The sequence below is a fragment of the Chiloscyllium punctatum genome, chromosome 24, assembly GCF_047496795.1.
Source record: "Chiloscyllium punctatum isolate Juve2018m chromosome 24, sChiPun1.3, whole genome shotgun sequence".
Lineage (NCBI taxonomy): Eukaryota > Metazoa > Chordata > Chondrichthyes > Orectolobiformes > Hemiscylliidae > Chiloscyllium > Chiloscyllium punctatum.
The window spans coordinates 69,657,946-69,676,607 of NC_092762.1; the positions used below are offsets into that span (position 1 = coordinate 69,657,946).

At 40.5% G+C, this 18,662-nt stretch overlaps 1 protein-coding gene across 2 annotated transcripts in view; it reads right to left on the reverse strand.

The window, feature by feature from the left end:
• Window positions 1–10,227, reverse strand: part of LOC140494676 (nuclear receptor ROR-beta-like) — an 80,722-nt gene extending 70,495 nt beyond the window's left edge. Inside the window, exon 1 of one of the 2 annotated variants that reach the window (XM_072594136.1) lies at window positions 10,081–10,227. In XM_072594136.1, the coding sequence (XP_072450237.1) occupies window positions 10,081–10,201 (121 nt within the window). In that variant the 5' untranslated portion in view covers window positions 10,202–10,227. Of the gene's footprint in view, window positions 1–9,986 lie in introns of both variants that reach the window. The other variant, XM_072594135.1, reaches the window with a different exon arrangement.
• Between the last annotated feature and the right edge of the window lie 8,435 nt (window positions 10,228–18,662).

Genomic DNA, 18,662 nt, shown 5'->3' on the forward strand with positions numbered 1-18,662 from the left:
CATCTACAGATTAATGGATGAATGATTTCTTCTGGTTGTTGCTACAATTGTGCAGTGTTTGATAATTTCTATAGTTGCTACAAATTGTAGAACTCTATGGGGAGGGGTAGTATTTCTGGATCTGTTTTAGACACAAGTTTAAGATATTTATTTGCTGATTTTAAGGCTTCTCCAGAACCAGTGCTTCAAGGAATTCTCCTTGGCATTCTTCATAATTTTGAGAAATAACACTGGGTTGTGTAGAGTGGGACAAGCTGCTTGAAGAGGAGAAAAGCTTTCAATAGAAATCACACCTGACAGGCTACTTAGGGAGCAATTTTCCTCTCTAAACTTAGCAATGAAAACTGTACAAGATGTCTGTACTTCATTAAGGACATCCCCACTGATATCTGCCACAAGCTGCCACCCACAAAGTACAACTTCAGAATAGGGAAGATTGCATTGCCAGTGACTATGAAGGCAACAGTGGAAATGAATGTGCATCATCTATAAATCAAGACTGAAATCTTGACTTATAGATGATGCACATTCATTTTCACTGTACCAACACAGCAACATCTTGCTAATTATCATCCCCCAGTGAAGCTCAGTGTTCAAAGGCAGCTATGTTTTAATCTTCTTCACCAAAAAGACTCAGACAAATTGAGAACATGGCTTTATCTGGATTATGAAGATGATGTCACTGGCTGCATACATTACTTTGGGTGCACAGCGTTCGTACAATGCTGCCACACAAAATGTGTTGGACCAAATCGCTGGTTGCCAAATCAGCACCCCCCCCCCCTCCCCCCACCTTCCACTGCCTGAACTGATCTCATTTAATTATGCTTCAATATTTGGAGTGCTCTGCTACCAGCTCCATAACTTCTCCATCTTGGAGGGTCAAGAATTGCTACCAGCTATGCTACTGTGGAATAGAAAAACAGGGAAACACAGGGGAGGAGCCTTAGCTAGCTCATTTCCGCTACATTGTACAGGAAGAACTTAAATTGAAAATGATACAGGTAACTGCAGTCCGCAAGCCATTGATAAACAGATGCACACCTTATCTTCTATCTGCCACAGATCATCACAGCATCCGCTTGGTTGCAACACAAAAAGTACAGAAAACATATTTAGCTTTCTGTGATTCCAGCCACTCTCAGTATTGGCTCCCTACTGAAGCATTCAACCTATGACTTAATGCCAGCTGCCTACAGAGATCATTCAAATGTCCAGACTGCACAAAACTGCCGACATTGCAATCAATGGGCAGAGGTTAATTATGCTTCAAGATCCTTGTGCCTATTTTCAGGAGCTATGCAATTAAATCACCTTAGGTTTTAAATGGTTAACTGTAGCTTGTCCATTTTACACTAAAAAAATTGCAGGCAAAATCAGCAAAGGTACAAAGGTTCAGTAATTGAGAAATGAGCCTGTGTGTGTAATCTATTTAAACAGTTGCGATTTCCAGTTAGGACTGGATTAGTGGTCTCTAGTCATGGATCCCGAGTTTGCAAATTTCATTTTACTGTGCATGCTGTGGAATCAATATGGAATTCTGTAAAATGATATTTTCAGAGGTTTCATCACGTTGTTACCTAACACATTTAACATAAAAGACATGACAAAGGAATATCAAGCATGACTGATGACTGATCTGATTCCATTACCCAAATCATCATTCTATAACAGAAATGAAAGAGCACTTTTCGGATTTAGTAAAGCGATAGGGTTAGGGTTAGTAAAGCACAGAAAAAAAGAAGTCATTGAGCCATCTTGCTGGTCATTTTGCAGACAACAATTTGATCACATCATTGTTCAGGGTGAAGAGTTCTTGTGAATTGCTTTACTTTACAGGACTTGCAACTTTTTCTGCCATCATTCATGTTTAGAGCATTTTAAAAACTTATTCATACTTTCCAGTGCTCATACTGAGTTCAGAGAAAAGTCATTTCCAGTAAATTAATAAGAGGCAGCAGTTCACAGACCTCAGAAATTGCAAATTACCTCTGCATTTGGGAGATGGGGGAACACAGGGGAAGTTCTGAAAATATGCTGAATTAGAAAATTTACTACAAAACCTTCCCCTCCCCCGTGACTCCAAATAAATTTAGTTGGGTATGAATATAAAGAGCGAGTCATATTTGCAAAATTTTCCATCTTTGATTAATAGGTTTCATTCACACCCCTATTGGGCATTAGGTTGTAAATAACATAGTACCTTGTTGCAAAAATCAAACAATGGAGCTAAATTGCATCAAAGCTGAGTGTGATACAGGTGGAGAACCAAGTAACTATACAGTAAATGAGACACTTCCTGACACATTGGGTGGGATTTTGTGTACTCCACCAACGGGGAGTTTGATGACAGGGGCTTTTAATCATCTAGGAGGATGGCACGTGGGAACCCCCACCATCTTCTCGTCTCAACTCCGTTTATGGGCGGCACAGTGGTTAGCACTGCTGCCTCACAGTGCCAGAGACCTGGGTTCAATTCCTGTCTCAGGTGACTGTGTGGAGTTTGCACATTCTCCCCGTGTCTGCGTGGGTTTCCTCCAGGTGCTCCGGTTTCCTCCCATCGTCCAAAAATGTGCAGGTTAAGTAAATTGGTCATGCTAAATTGCCCGTAGTGTTAGGTGTAGGGGAATGGGTCTGGGTGGGTTGCACTTCGGCGGCTCAGTGTGGACTTGTTGGGCCGAAGGGCCTGTTTCCACACTGTAAGTAATCTAATCTATGTCTATAGGGGAAAGATCCATGTATGAGCTTCTGGCCTTGTCACCAATTGAGACCTGAAGCAAGTAACCAATACCATCACTGGTAATGTTCACCCACATAAGGAGCACAACAAGAAAACTCCTGCTGTGTTACTTGTGGCATTGGGAAGCACTTGTTCACAAACACTCAGTGTTTAATCAAGAGATATGGAAGTCTGGAAAGGGATCATGGGGAATTCCGCTAAGTAACAACTCCCTGATCCAGGTGAGCCAACCATTGTGGCTTGGTCACAGCACTATTTTGGGTGAGACAATTTAATTTATCCCATTCAGATTCTGAAGTAATATGGTCATTATTGCACTGTTTTCTTCTCATTATCAAGTTTAGAAACATAGATCTATCAAATCTATATTAAAATATAAAACATTCAGTTGAGATTTACTTATGGGGAAAAACTAACTGGTTTCTGCATAGATCAGCTGCCTTGCATTCATATACTGATTTTCTGCCAAACCTTTAACATTGCCTCTTAGAGAAATTTCTATGACTAGCAGTGAAGACACATCATAGCAGCCATTACCTTTGTACAAGCTATTAATCTATTGGTTTTAGCACAAATAGGGGAGTCAAATTTTCATTAGAAATATTAAAAAAATTAAAAGAATTTGTGCTTCACTTCTAATCAATAATTCAGCTATTGTGAAAATAATATTTATTTTAGCTTTATTCCTCCTCAGTATTTATTCAAAAATCCCACAGCTTTGATACTGTCAAGGAAGACATGGGGTCTACTTAATAATTTAAGGTTCAAGTTTTCAGACATCATCTCTTTTGATAGAATAAACTGAGGTAAAGTTATTCCCTTTAGAATGGTTCAACCTTGAATTTAAAGAAGGCAATAAAATGTAATTGGTTTTAATGAATTCAGGGCAACAATGACTAAGCAAAATGGTGGCTCAGTGGTTAGCACTGCTGCCTCACAGCGCCAGGGACCTAGGTTTGATTCCTGCCTCGGGTGACTGTGTGGAGTTTGTACATTCTCCATGTGTCTGTGTGGGTTTCCCCTGGCTGCTCTGGTTTCCTCCCACAATCCAAAGATGCGCAAGTCAGGTGAATTGGCCATGTTATATTGCCCATAGTGTTAGGTGCATTGGTCAGGGGTAAATATAGGGTAGGGGAATGGGTCTGGGTGGGCTACTCTTTGGAGGGTCGATGTGGACTTGTTGGGCCGAAGGGTCTATTTCCATACTGTAGGGAATCTAATCTAAAAAACTTGAAGTGCTTCATGGTTGTAAAATTTTGGAATAACGTGACACTTTGATAAACGCTAAACAAATATGTCTTTCTTTTAGACATGAAAATTTGATAATATTACCCTGAAAATTCTATATTACCATTGCAATGAATTGCACATTAGTATAACAGACATACCACAGAATCACAAGTGTTACAGCTGAGAAGGATGCCATTCACCCCATCGTGCTGCACCAGCTTGTTAAATGAACATCATTACCTGCTGCAATTTCCTGCTTTCTCCCTATACTCTTACACCTTAATTTTTATCCAATTAAACATCCTCTTGAATTCCTAGCAGTGTGTTCTATACCGTAACTACTTGCTGAGTTAAAATACATTTTTCCTCACGTCACCTTTGCTTCTTTTGCAGATTGTTTGAAATTGATACCTTCCTGATCTTGATCCTTTTATGAGCTGGGACAGTTCCTCTCTAGCAGGCTGCTCACGATTTTGAGGACCTGTATCAGACCTCCACTTTGCTTTCATCTCTCCAAGAAGGGAACCTCTTCATTCTATCCTCATGATTGAAGTTCCTCATCCTTGTGACCATTCTTGTAACATCTGCACTTTCTCCCATACGTTCACATTTTTTCTGTAAATTGGCTCCAAGGACCATACACAATCATCCAGTTGAGGTCTAACCAGCATCTTAAACATACACTTTGATAATTCAGAAGTATTACAAAACACTAATTTTACAAAGTTTCTAGGATCACTATTTATTAAAATTAAATATTTTGTGCTGATTTTTTATAGTGTAGAATTAGAAGTAGCTTAGCATTGAATAACAGATTGCATCAGGGGAAGAAATGTCTAAGTTTTTTCTAAAAAGTCAGTATTCTTTCAATATCCATTAATATTTTATTCAAACCAAATTAGATTACTTTTCTAAGATTCTAATAGATGCAATTGACTTGTAAATAAACGCTAACAGTATTTAAACTGAAACTAGGTCCTGTTGAGGAAACATAAAAGTCATAATTACTGCTTTCCCTCAAGTCACAAGTGGAGCAATGTATCATATTTTGAATTGTTTTAAATGAAATTGAAGACTTTCAACTCAAAAGCATTTAAAAAGAAATCATATTCAGATTTCAATCTGAATATGTGCTGCTGGAATAGATTCATCAGTAAAAATATAGATTTGATTATACATACTTTACTAAATCACTTGCAAAAAATTGATGGAAAATATGTCAGCTGTCAGTCATGATTGAATGATGCTATGGTAATGAGCTATCAATTGACCGGATGTGTGGTGACACAGTTCCTGTGTAGGCAACAGCATTACAAATCCATGCCGCAACAGATTATATTTTGAGTTCAAGGACTTCCATTTTTATTCCAGCTCAAACCTGATTTTTCATTCATGAAGACATGTTCACTTCTCATCAATGCAAGAACATTTCCTTGTGCTGTTTTGGCTCTTTATAGATAAGAGGACTTCTGAATGCTGCTTAAAACAAAATATCCCTTTGTTTACTATCTCTTCATCACCTGACAGCAGAAATTTATGTTCAAATATTTTGGAAATTAATCCTCCCACCCTAAAGTTTATTAAATGAAAGAACACAAATGCAAATATCGAGTAGACTGGAACAGAGCCAGCAACATCCGAGAAATGCAGCCTGGTATCTGTATCACCGAGCTTTGTGCAGCATGTCTTCCAGCTTATACGGAACTGAAACTTGATGAGAGAAAGATAGAACCTTTATCCCAAATAAAAGACAAGAAAAAGGCTTCCAATTGACAATGCTCTTGGTACAATTCTTATGCAAATCTTTATTTATAAAGGGGATCTTGCTGTCATCCTGAATACTTTTAGATGAGAGTCAAACTGTCTCTAGAATCACAGCATCCAGCTTTTGATTTCTTTATAACTAAATATTTCAAAAGCCTGTTAAAATAATCTGCTTGTACAGTTTTCTCACACTGCAGGTTAACTCAGTTTATTTCATTTAAAAAAAAAATTCCAAATTACTGTACATACTTTTCAACATAAAAAATAAAACTGCTGAATTCTGACAACTGACAGTGTTCCAAAGACTATCTTCCCACCATATTGGACAAAATCCCAAAGCATGGTTGGATAGCTGCAGCTCTGATTTTACTGTCAAAGCCCAGCTGTAGCAGAAGTGAGTTTTGTTTTCAAGTCATCTTTGAAGAGGAACCCCAACAACTGAGTGAATGGAGTTTATTTTAGTAAGGGAGTGTGTCTAGTTTTCAGTCTGTAATGATTGCAAGTTACTGTAACATGTCAATCTACAAAAATTTTCCAACATCTGAAGCAGTCTGATCATTATGTAAAAGTTTAATGGAATTAGGAATTAACATTCATTCTTAGTATTCTGTATACCCACTTTAAAATAAAATCAATTAAGAAAAATGCACACAACAGGTTAAGTATTACCCCTGGCAATTAGTATTGATACATTCTTCAAAAGATTTTTAAAAAATTCTTACAAGTCAACAAGAAAAATTTTATATTCAGAAGTTAAATTAATTCGCATGAGGTGGAATTTGGTTAGAAGGGTTCAAGCTGCATGAAGACCACACAAAAAAAGACTGGAAAAATATCGTACATCAGTCCAGTGGAATCATATATGTAATGCTAAATATCTCCACACTAAATTTATCAGTAACAGACCAACCTTGGCTGGGCTCTCACTGTATCGTTATATAACAATTGGAATGGCAATACTCCATTTTTCTTTTAACCATCTGTGCAAATTCTGGTGCTCAGGCAGAATCTTACTCCACCCTAGTTCTGCACTGACCGGTTCTAAAGAAGGAGTTGATGTTTTGTTTAATATGTTTGGTCCAACCAGCTGTCAATCTGTGGTATTCGATGAAACGAACTTTGAACTCTGAACAACTCTACAATAGAACAGACTTGAAGAATAAACATTGTGATTAAACCCTGGTATTGTGATTTTATAATACGCTTATGCAGAATGAAGTGGCGTTGGGATTAGACTATTGATCCCAAAATCTGACGCACAATCACCAAATCTTACAACTTCTATTTTGTTTAAAAATGTGACTTCTGAATGTTGACATCTATTGTACTACATGCATGGGAAAGTAGCTATACCCTGCTGTTCGAGACTGTAGTTTAATTAGGTATATCAACTAACTCATGAGTATGTATTGGTTAATTTTTAAAAATGAAATATAATACAAATTGATATTTCACTTCTATTGATGTTTAGTTTCAGGGAACATTTCAACAATATGCTGGACCATTTAGATTTTTTTCACCAAACAAGAGGATGGCAGAAATGATCATGGCATTGACTTCTGAATAAGTTGCTTTAGCTTTTTGTTGTCAAGTGTCTTTCAGGCATTGAAGAAGGGTCTTTCAAGAGATGCAATATTTTATGTGCAGAAGGGGACGGTTAAAATACAGAAATTTAAGGCAGATCCATTCACTCCCCAATTGAATGACAGTGTGTGTGAAAGAGAATGGGTGGAAAAGGATAGTAAACGACAGCTATGTATGAAAATTCTTAGCTTCCAAATTAAATGAATTTCAAAAATTTAGGAGTCTGCTCATGTATCTTTTACACTACATCTTACAGCTGGAATAATGTAGAGCTGATATATTTTGTGTCCACTTTGAAAGTGCTCTTAATTTGTTACTCTGAGTAAAACTTCAAATGAAATGTTAAAATGCACTAATTTCAGCATTTCAATAACATGATTATCTGACAGTAGTTTAATGCCATTACTCCCGGAAATCTAATTAGAGCTTTTCCTTCTCTTAACATTTAGAGTTTATTCACACCTATTGCAAGTCAGATGGAGTCAAAACTAACAGGGCTCCATCTGCCTCCCTAAAAAAGGATTAGAAGAGGCATTCTCTTAAAATCACCAACCATGCAGCATCTTATATTTTGCATCATCCAATATTCTGATATAGTTGGTGATTCATTAAAACTGATAGCAAAATTCACACAATGGCCGAATGTAGCTCTACGGTGCTCAGGCGATGCACTGATACCTGCAAAAACCTTTGCTTCTATCAATCTTTTTACCCTCCATTTTATATCAGGTGTCACTGAGCTTAAATCATGCGACTACAGAACAGATGCAAAGATCATATTAACTGTAGAAACAGCAAATATTTCCCTCAAAATTCTCAAAGTATTCCTAAAGGGAGTGCACACACCTTATGCTGAACATAACCAAATTTGTTTTAATTAAAAATACAAAAGTGAGAGGGGAAACATTTAAAAAGGGACCAAAGGGGCAACTTTTTCAAGCAGAGGGTGGTGCGTGCATGGAAGTGGTGAAGGAAGGTACAATTACAGTATTTAAAAGGCATCTGGATGGCTCTAGGAATTTGAAGGGTTTAGAGGGAGATGGGCCAAATGGTGGCAAATGGGACTAGATTAGGTCAGGATATCTGGTCAGTATGGATGAGCTGGACCAAAGAGTCTGTTTCCTCGCTGTATGTCTCTATGACTCTGACTATAATGGGAACTGCCAAACAGGACCGTTGGTATTTGGGACAGAAACCAAAGTAATTTTTCAGGTTCTAAATAAATTCACTTCCTTGTATTCTGACCTTCATTTCAGATTTGCAAAAGTATTCTTTTAAAATCAACGTTTTTTTAAAAAGTCGTGCATTTCTTATGCACAGCTTTAACGTGTGAAATCAAATCTTGTTAAATATTTGACTTTGAGAAGTGTATGTAAACATCAATCATATTTGTGGCAAGCTTTTCCCTGCTCTCCTGAATACAGACAAAGATTAAAGTTTGACTGTAAACCCCTATGACAGTCAAAGAGACATAAAGTCCGATGTTTGGTGTTAGACCCCATGTAAAACCAGCATTTAATTATTAAAGTTCATCATGTTCTTTATCAATCAATCTTATTTTGAATATGTAGTTGGAGAAATTGAAGGTGCAAACTCCTTGAACTTTTAAAAAAAGTCACACTGACGATACATTTACATATTCGATATTAAAGGTTGCAGTAGACAAATTAGTGACAGTATGTAGGTGTATTGTTCTCCTTTGTCTGTTCTGATTGTTTACATCATTGTTCAGTACATTCAAGGACTGAGATACACAGAAGCACTGAGCGACCCCCCAGCCCGCATCCCCCTTCCTCTCTCGGACTGATCCGCTCTGACAGATCTAGGTCACTGGGACGCTCTTGCAGTCTGGCAACTGATCAGCCCACTGCCTGCCTTGATGCAGTGCACACACTGAAATAATCATTTTAAATAAACCTGTACAAAAGTACGCCACAGCAAAGTGCACAGGCATCTGAGCTACAGGAAAGAAAGATGTTACAGAAAACTGCACGGAATGTGCACACCTACAGGCATAGCAACAAAGTTCCAGATCTAAACAAATCACCAACTGGCAGCGTTCCTACTGATGAGACAAAAGTTACAACCTACAGACTTTATATTAAATTTGATATGAGAACTTCATAACCCATTCCGCTCAAATAAGAATCTGAAAATTAGCATTGAACAAACCATGCGATTAGGCTACAAGATGCAAGGCAATGCAATACTAAGTAGCCACTGAATACACACTGCAACATAAAGATTTAAAGTAGACAGACATTTACACATATGCAAATTAATATATAGGCTGGATAGCAGCTGAATACCATGCAAGAGGGCTAGAAAAGACAATTTACTGAAAATGTCAGAAAATGATAGCACACTGCTCGCTCCACACACCGAGTGTGAAAATAAAAAGAATTAAGGCTCATCCTTAGAGGAACAGCCGTGGACTAAATGTCAGAACTTCAAATTTAGGCGTTACTAAATACCACAGAGAATACAGCGTTCGTGCCAAAGAGAGACTGGCGTTAACAAAATCCCTTCACTTTGACAACCTCGATAAACTATAAATTGCCTTGAACGCACAGAATTGCAAACAGCAAACATTGTATTTTTAAAAAGTTATTTTTTTTAAAAAAATCGTCCTTCCGCTCCCCCACCAAAAAAATATTCAGTGACTTACCTCTCATGGCTGGTATTTGCAGGGTGACCTCATGTAACAATGTTGAGGTGGAGGGAGGGAGGGTTAAGAAATAGACAAACAACAAAGCAGTTACTCAGCCAGTCTCTCCCGCGCTGGTTTGTTTGCTCAGTTGATATGAGGGATGATGAGCTGGGCACTGACTCACTCACTCTCCAATTCCAACCCCAAATTCTCGCCCAGTTTTTCAGCGACATGTGAAATCCGCCTTGGCGTGATTCGCCTGTCAGGCTGCTCTCGCTCCGCCCCGGTCTCCTCCCATTTTAACCAAGAGCCCAGCCTCCAGCCTCCCTTCTCCCAGATCCACCGAACGTTGCCCGTACCCCTTCCAGTCGCAAACAGCGTTCTCTCTCTTATCTGTCTGTGCTTCCACTCCCTTCTTTCATCTTTCGCTTTCATCCTTTCTTTGTTTCTTCCATCTGTTCTTCCCTCTTTCTCTTCCAACTTTCTCTTCTCCCTCGATCTCTGCCTCCCTTAAACCTCTCTCTCCAGCGCGTTCTCCCTATTTCTACTTTTCCCACCACAATCTCTCGCTCTTTTATCTTTCCTCAATTTCTCGCTTCATCCCTCCCTCCACTCCTGCCTCAATCTCTCCCTCCAGAAATCTCCCTCCTTCCTCCTATCTCTCCCCTCCATTCTCTCCCTCCAGAAATTTCTCCCTCTCTCCTCCTATCTCTCTCCCTCAAATCTCTCAACCTTTCTCTCCCTTTCATCTCTCCCTCAAATCTCTTCCTCCAGAAATCTTTTTCTCTGCTCCAATCTCTCCCTCCCTCCCCTATCTCTCCCTCCCTCAATTTCTCCCTCTCTCAATCTCTCCCTCCTCATCTCTCCCTCATCTCTCTCCTCATCTCTCCCTTCTTCCCTCAATTTCTCCCTGCGCATCTCTCCCTCCCCCATATCTCCTTTCTCCATCTCTCCCTCCCCCATATCTCCTTTCCCCATCTCTCTCTCCCCCATATCTCCCTCCCCATTTCTCCCCCATATCTCCCTTCCCAATCTCTCTCTCCCCATCTCTCTCTCCCCATATCTCCCTTCCCCATCTCTCTCTCCTCCTCAATCTCTCTTTCTCAATCTCTCCCTTTCATTCCTCCCTCAAATCTCTTGCCGCCCCCCACAATCTCTTCCCGCTTCCCTCCCTCTCCTATGCTCCCCCCAGCAATGTTTCCATCCGTCCGTTGTCTCTCTTTCCCTCTTTCTCTTTGCATTTCCCTCACTTTATCTCCTCTTGTTCTCCCTCCGTCTCCCTCTTTCTTGCCCTTTACTCTCACTTTCATTTCTGTGTTTGTTATGATGTGTGATCAACTATTTCCAAACACGAAGTTTGGGAAGAATAAAAAAAGAAATGTGTTACCATAGTAGCAACTTAGCTAATAAGTGATACCTGTGAACATATGTAAACTTTTACGTGTAAAATTGTCTTCAACAGGATCTAAGATGTGTTTTCAATGCTATCTTAAATCACAAGTGATGCTGGATTGATGTCTTTCTCCTGGATGTTCATGGAGAAGATGTAATATGATATTTATCTCAAAGACAGAAATCAAAGGGAATTTATTGTTTAAAACCACTAAAGTAGTGCGATTGCAATTGATTACATTCAAAAGCGGATTCCAAATCATTGTCAATGCTTATGTATAAAGGCTTCTTCGCAAACTCCCTACCAGAGATGGAGATTGGTGGGGTTCTGCTTAATTTTTTCATTGGTCCAGTACGAATTTGCCTTTTTGAAATGTAACTAAACTAATAGATTGTAGGAAATAAAACATTGCACAATTATTTAAACCATCTGGCACAGAATGAAGTCATTTCAGACTAGTTTTCCTCCAGTTTAGAGACAGATAATACACAAATCAAATGTATTGCAAATTTGTACTTATTACAATGGTTAAGTTTCAGGCTGAAGTCGACATCTTTACAACTAAAAGACTGTTGAATGTATAAAGATGCCTAATTGCCTACATTTCCTAGGTAGCACTGAATGCAAGATGCCCATTGTCCTAATACAGAAAAGGAATAATTAAAAAGTGTGCAGCAGTGATGACATTTAACCCTTATGGAATTTCAGGTTATGTTATCAACTACAAGAGAGAAAATGCTGTGATTTATGACCATCATTAAACACAGATAATATGTATTCACTTTCAGGTATATTAGCTTTTTATTTATACAGTAATGTCATTCTTCTGAGATTGGGGCTTATTTCAGTGGTAGATTCTGATTCTCATCGCAGCAAATGGCAACGGTCAATGCATTTGAAGATACTAACTGCAGGATGACATGCAAATCAAACCTTAATTATTCTTAATTCTTGTAATTGATCACATAGTAATCAACAATTAAATTACGGTCAGCATAGTTGGTATTTTTCATACATATTTCTGTCCAGAGGATTAAATTAATAGAATGACCAAATAAAAGTTTACATTTGAAAACAGTTAAAATTTAATGTGATGTCTATAAAGGCAATTTAATGCTATATAGTGCATTATGAATTTATTGAAGTATCTTGGCGGATTTCATAATTAATTCCTTTTGAGATGCAGTGATTATATTGAAGGAAGAGGCAAGATTCAGTTCAGAGATGGCTATTACCCCTCTAATGGATGTCAGTGGTTTCAAAGGAATATCATAAATGTGGAATATAATTCTGCCTGGCTTAATGTAAAATGTGAGTTGTGAAATACTTTTCTTTCTCTTCAAGATCATATATTGAAGGAGAATTCCACAATGCAAAGCCTTACCCAAACAAACGTTGTCAGGAATCCAAGGTGACACTCAACAGGATGAATTTTATCAGAGGAATGGGTGTCAAGAATGTATGTTCTAAACTTACAAAGTGGATAACAACCCTACAAGATTTTCCACGCATTAACCATTTCCAATGTGTATTGTCAGTCAGCATATGATATTCTTCACAAGAAATGCCAATTTTATAGCTATTTAAATTTATATATGAAATTATGTACCACTACCATGTCTCTGAAGTTGATTTGAATCCAGCTCAAATTCCTGGAATATAAATCTTCTCACTTTGTAAATTGGTTGTAAACAGTTAAAAATGCTATCAATTGGAGACGAGGTGGAACTGAAAATGCCAGTGCATTGTAAGGTGTGAACAAATTGATAAAGAAAGACGTTTTTCACAGATTTACTGCATCACTGTGTTTTCATTTTTTTTCACCTAAAGCATGCTTGTAGGGCTCATCAGGTTACATGGGGACAGCCTTAGCTACCTTGAAGCTCCATTTAAAACAAAGTTCTGGACGAGTTCATGTTAGTTGGACTGTGTGTGATATTACTGTAATTAACGATGTGAAACTAATTTAGATGTGTAATTTACACTAGCCACTAGTTTGACTGGTGTGAGAAATATACAGGCACCCAGTAAAACATTCTTATTTTTAAATTCTGTTATGGCCTTCTGCCTCACTAATTCTGCAATCTCTTCCAGCCTTACAACCCTTGGATAACTGTGCTCCTCCATATTCAGGCTTCCCGAAAGTCTCTGCTTTTGTTTGGGCCATCACTTGCAGTTTTCTTTTCATTGCCAAGGCATGAACTCTGGTGTTCTCTTCCTAAATATCTCCATGTTTCTACCACCCAGTTATATCCATATATTCCTCTTTAAGACCTACAATAATGACCAAGCTTTTGGTTAGTTAACTGGATAATACCTTCGTCTCAGTGTTAAATTTTGTCTGCCAACAGCCCTGTGAAGTGAATTGGGATGTGTAGCTATATTAGAGGAGCTATATGCATGAATGTTGTTATTGTACCACATTACTTGAGTCATATTTCATTCAGAGCTGAAAATGTGTTGCTGGAAAAGCACAACAGGTCAGGCAGCATCCAAGGAGCAGGAGAATTGACATTTCGGGCATAAGCCCTTCTTCAAGAATCATATTTCATTGAGGCATGAGTAGAGGCACTTTATATGTGCAATAGTGAAGGAAATTCACCCTAATCTCCAAGCAGGACTCAATTTGCTGAGAAGTATTTAAAGTTGATTCTGGTTCTTTCTCTAGCAGTCAAGTTACTTAGAGTCATAGAGTCATGGAGATGTACAGCATGGAAACAGACCCTTCGGTCCAACTCGGCCATGCTGACCAGATATCCCAACCCAATCTAGTCCCACCTGCCAGCACGTGGCCCATATCCCTCCAAACCCTTCCTATTCATATACCCATCCAAATGCCTCTTAAATATTGCAATTGTACCAGCCTCCACCACTTCCCCTGGTAGCTGATTCCATACATATACCACCCACTGCATGAAAAAGTTGCCCCTTAGGTCTCTTTTATATCTTTCCCCTCTCACCCTAAACCTATGCCCTCTAGTTCTGGACTCCCCGACCCCAGGGAAAGGACTCTGCCTATTTACCCTATCCATGCCCCTCATAATTTTGTAAACCTGTATTAGGTCACCCCTCAGCCTCTGATGCTCCAGGGAAAACAGTCCCAGCCTGTTCAGCCTTTCCCCGTAGCTCAAATCCTCCAACCCTGGCAACAGCCTTGTAAATAGTTTCTGAATCCTTTCAAGTTTCACAACATCTTTCCAATGGGAAGGAGACCAGAATTGCATGCAATATTCAAACAGTGGCCTAACCAATGTCCTGGACAGCCACAACATGACCTCCCAACTCCTGTACTCAATACTCTGACCAATAAAGGAAAGCATACCAAACACCTTCTTCACGATCCTATCTACCTGCGACTCCACTTTCAAGGAGCTATGAACCTGCACTCCAAGGTCTTTTTGTTCAGCAACACTCCCTAGGACCTTACTATTAAGTGTATAAGTCCTCCTAACTTGCATAAATGAAACTAGGAGAAAGTGAGGACTGCAGATGCTGGAGATTAGAGTAAAAAAATGTGGCACTGGAAAAGCACAGCCAGTCAGGCAGCATCGAGGAGATGGAGAGTCACCATTTCGAGTATAACCTTTTCATCAAGGATGTGGGGGGGGGGGGGGGGTGGAAGGTTGGCAAGGGAGAGATAAATGGGAGGGTGTGGGGCTGGGGGGAAGGGAGCTAGGACTGTGATCAGTGGGTGGACGTGAGGGTTGATGGTGATTGTCACAGTGGAGGGTGAGCAGATAAGTGGGAAGGAAGATAGACAGGTAGGACAGTTCAAGAGGGCAGTGCAAAGTTAGAGGGTTGGATCTGGGATTAGGTAGGGGTAAGGGAGATGAGGAAACTGGTGAAATCAACATTGATTCCATGTGGTTGAAGGATCCCAAGGTGGAAGATGATGAGTTATTCATCCAGTCATCAGGTAGCTAGGATTTGATGGTGGAGGAGGCCCAGGACTTGAATGTCCTTGGCAGAGTGAGAGGGCGAGTTGAAGTGATTGGCCACAGGGTGATGGGGTTGTTCAGTGCATGTGTCCCAGAACTATGCTCTGAAATGTTCCACAAGTTGGCTTCCTGTCTCCCCAATACAGAGGAGACCTCATTGAGAGCAACAGACACACGCAGTCATACTCGCACCTTTCCCCACCTTTTCGTCTGCTACATCGATAACTGTATCGGCGCCACCTTGTGCTTCCACTTTCACGAACTTCATGAACACCTTCTGCCCTGACCTCAAGTTCACTTGGACCATCTTGGACACCTCCCTCCCCTTTATGGACCTCTCCATCTCCATTTCTAGCAACCAACTCAACACGAACATTTACTTCCAACCCACTGACTCCCACAGCTATCTGGACTACACAATCTCCACCCACCTCCTGTAAAAACATTATCTTTTACTCCCAATTCCTCTGCCTCCATTGCATCTGCTCCCAGGAGGACCAATTCCACTTCAGAATATTCCAGATGGCCTTCTACTTTAAGGACTGCAATTTCCCCTCCCATGTCGTCAACAATGCCCACCAGCACACCTCCTCCATTTTATGCACCTCCATCCTTGAACCCCACCCCTCCAACCACAATAAGGACATACCCCCCTCCCCCACCCCGATCCTCACCTTCCATTCCAGCAACCTCCAGATACCATCCTCCACCATTTCCTCCACCTATAAATAGACCCCACTACCAGAGATATATTTCCCTCCCCACCCCTATCAGCATTCCGTAGGGACCATTCCCTTCATGACCCCTTGTTAGGTCCATGCCTCCCACCACCCCACCCTCCACTCCCAGCATCTTGCCTTGCCACCACAAGAGGTGTAAAACCTGTGCCCATACTTATGCCTTCATTTCGACCCAAGGCCCCAAAGGATCCTTCCACGTCTGGCAGAGATTTTCCTGCACATCCAAACACCTCATCTTCTGTGTCCATTGCCCATGATGTGGTCTCCACTACATTGGGGAGACAGGACGCCAACTTGTGGAACTTTTCAGAAAACATCCCTGGGGCACACACACTAAACACCCTCACTGCCCTGTGGCCGACCCCTTCAACTCCCCCTCCCACTCTGCTAAGCACATGCAAGTCCTGTCCAGCTCCACTGGCAAACTCAGCCACCCGACGACTGGAGGAAGAATGCCTCATCTTCCACCTTGGGACCCTCCAGCTACACGGAATCAATGTCGATTTCACCAGTCTTCCCATCTCCCTGACCCCCATCTTATCACAGATCCAACCCTCCAACTTGGCACCGCCCTCTTGAACTGTCCTACCTGTCCATCTTCCTTCCCACCTATCCACTCCACCCTCCACTAACGACCAATCACCATCAACCCACACTTTCATTCACCTATTGCATTCCCAGCTACCTTCCCCCAGCCACACCCTCCTCCCATTTATCTCTCAGCCCACTTGGGCCCCTCCCCCACCACATTCATGATGAAGAGCTTACGCTCGAAATGTTGACTCTCCTGCTCCTCGAATGTTCCCTGATTGGTTGTGCTTTTCCAGCACCACATTTGTTGCATAAATGAAAGTTCAGCTAGTTATTAGATTGAAGCTAAGATTTGTTAATTACCTAGCAGTTTTTTTTGCTGACAGTGTACAGAAGAAAATCAATAATAAGGTCACTGTTACATTCTGTTCCTTATACCCACTTCTTAAAAATTATTTCTAAGCTTTTGAAGCAATTTACTTGGATACTTTCAGTGCAAAGGACAATTTAAGTTGGCAAGATGGAGGTTTTGACTAGAAATGCTGGTTTAGCTTTCATTTAGAGCACATCGCCATCTTGGTAAAAGGGTTACAAGATGAGCATGTAATAGCCACCCAGAGGATTAATAGAGGGTTAATTGACACTTAAATTGCCTGTTTGGACTCATTCAAGAAGATATACAGGGAGAGTATTTTGCTGCATAGCACTTTACTAAATCCCATCTCCTAACACTGACCAGCTGGCTGGGAGAGCCAAGTTATTGCTGAGAATTCCTCGTGCTACTTTGGAGGTATACCATCTTTTACTGTTCACTTGCTGAACGTTTGACGGGGACTTTTGATATACATGGGTGATTTCTGGAATATTTTGTCAAGACTTCGCCAACACTCCATCAACTTTATTCTGGAAATTCATCTAAAAGAGCAGTGGGTGAGTGGAATCCACACATCCTGCCTTATGAAAATTGTGACTAATCAGCACTTGTGTGGTAAACCTGCAGGGTTCTGTTTTAGCTTTCCCAGACAAGTTTAAATTATGGTTATCAGTATGTAGGACTAAAATTGCATGCAAGAAACATACCTTCAATGATTAGTGTCATATTAGCACAGGACACACTTACAACTTTTCACTACGATAACACTGATATATTATGAAACTATTAAATAGGATTCTGATGGAGAAATGTAAAGCAAGATGACCATTTTGGTACATGTAATGCAAGGGAGTTTTGTTCCACCTAAAGTACACTGAATCCAATCCTTCAGCAAGAATGCGTTGGACTTTAAAAGCTGACAGTGAAACTTACTTCATCATGTCATGACTCAGCAGGAGACACAACACGTGGTTAAAATGATAGCTCAGCTATTTAGGGGTTATGATTAGATTAGATTACTTACAGTGTGGAAACAGGCCCTTCAGCCCAACAAGTCCACACCGACCTGCCGAAGCGCAACTCACCCATTTCCCTACGTTTACCCCTTTACCTAACATTATGGGCAATTTAGCACGGCCAATTCGCCTAACCTGCACATCTTTGGACAGTGGGAGGAAACCGGAGCAAACCCACGCAGACATGGGGAGAATGTGCAAACTCCACACAGTCAGTCGCCTGAGTCGGGAATTGAACCCAGGTCTCTGGCGCTGTGAGGTAGCAGTGTAACCACTGTGCCACCATGCCGCCCACTATATCCTGTAGGTGGTCCTTCAGTGCAAATGGAACATGCTCTGAAAAGAAGCCCAAAAAAAAGCAAAAATTGTGGTGGACAGTTTTCAGAAATTGGACAAATTCTGCCCCTCAGCATTCCACCAGGAGAACTTCACAAACACACACTGACATTTTCAATAAACCAGTCAAGGAAGCAGACCACACAATAAATATATCTACAAACGTAGAACTGTAAATACACCTACAGACCCACAGATTCACAGCCATTCCTTCCAAATGCAAATCCAGATAAACTTATTGATTAACGAGAAATTGGCAGGCCAGGCAGCATCCGAGGAGCGGGAGAATCAATGTTTTGGGCATAAGCCTTTCATCAGGAATGAGGCCTGTGGGCCAGGGAGCTGAGATACAAATGGGAGGGGAGTG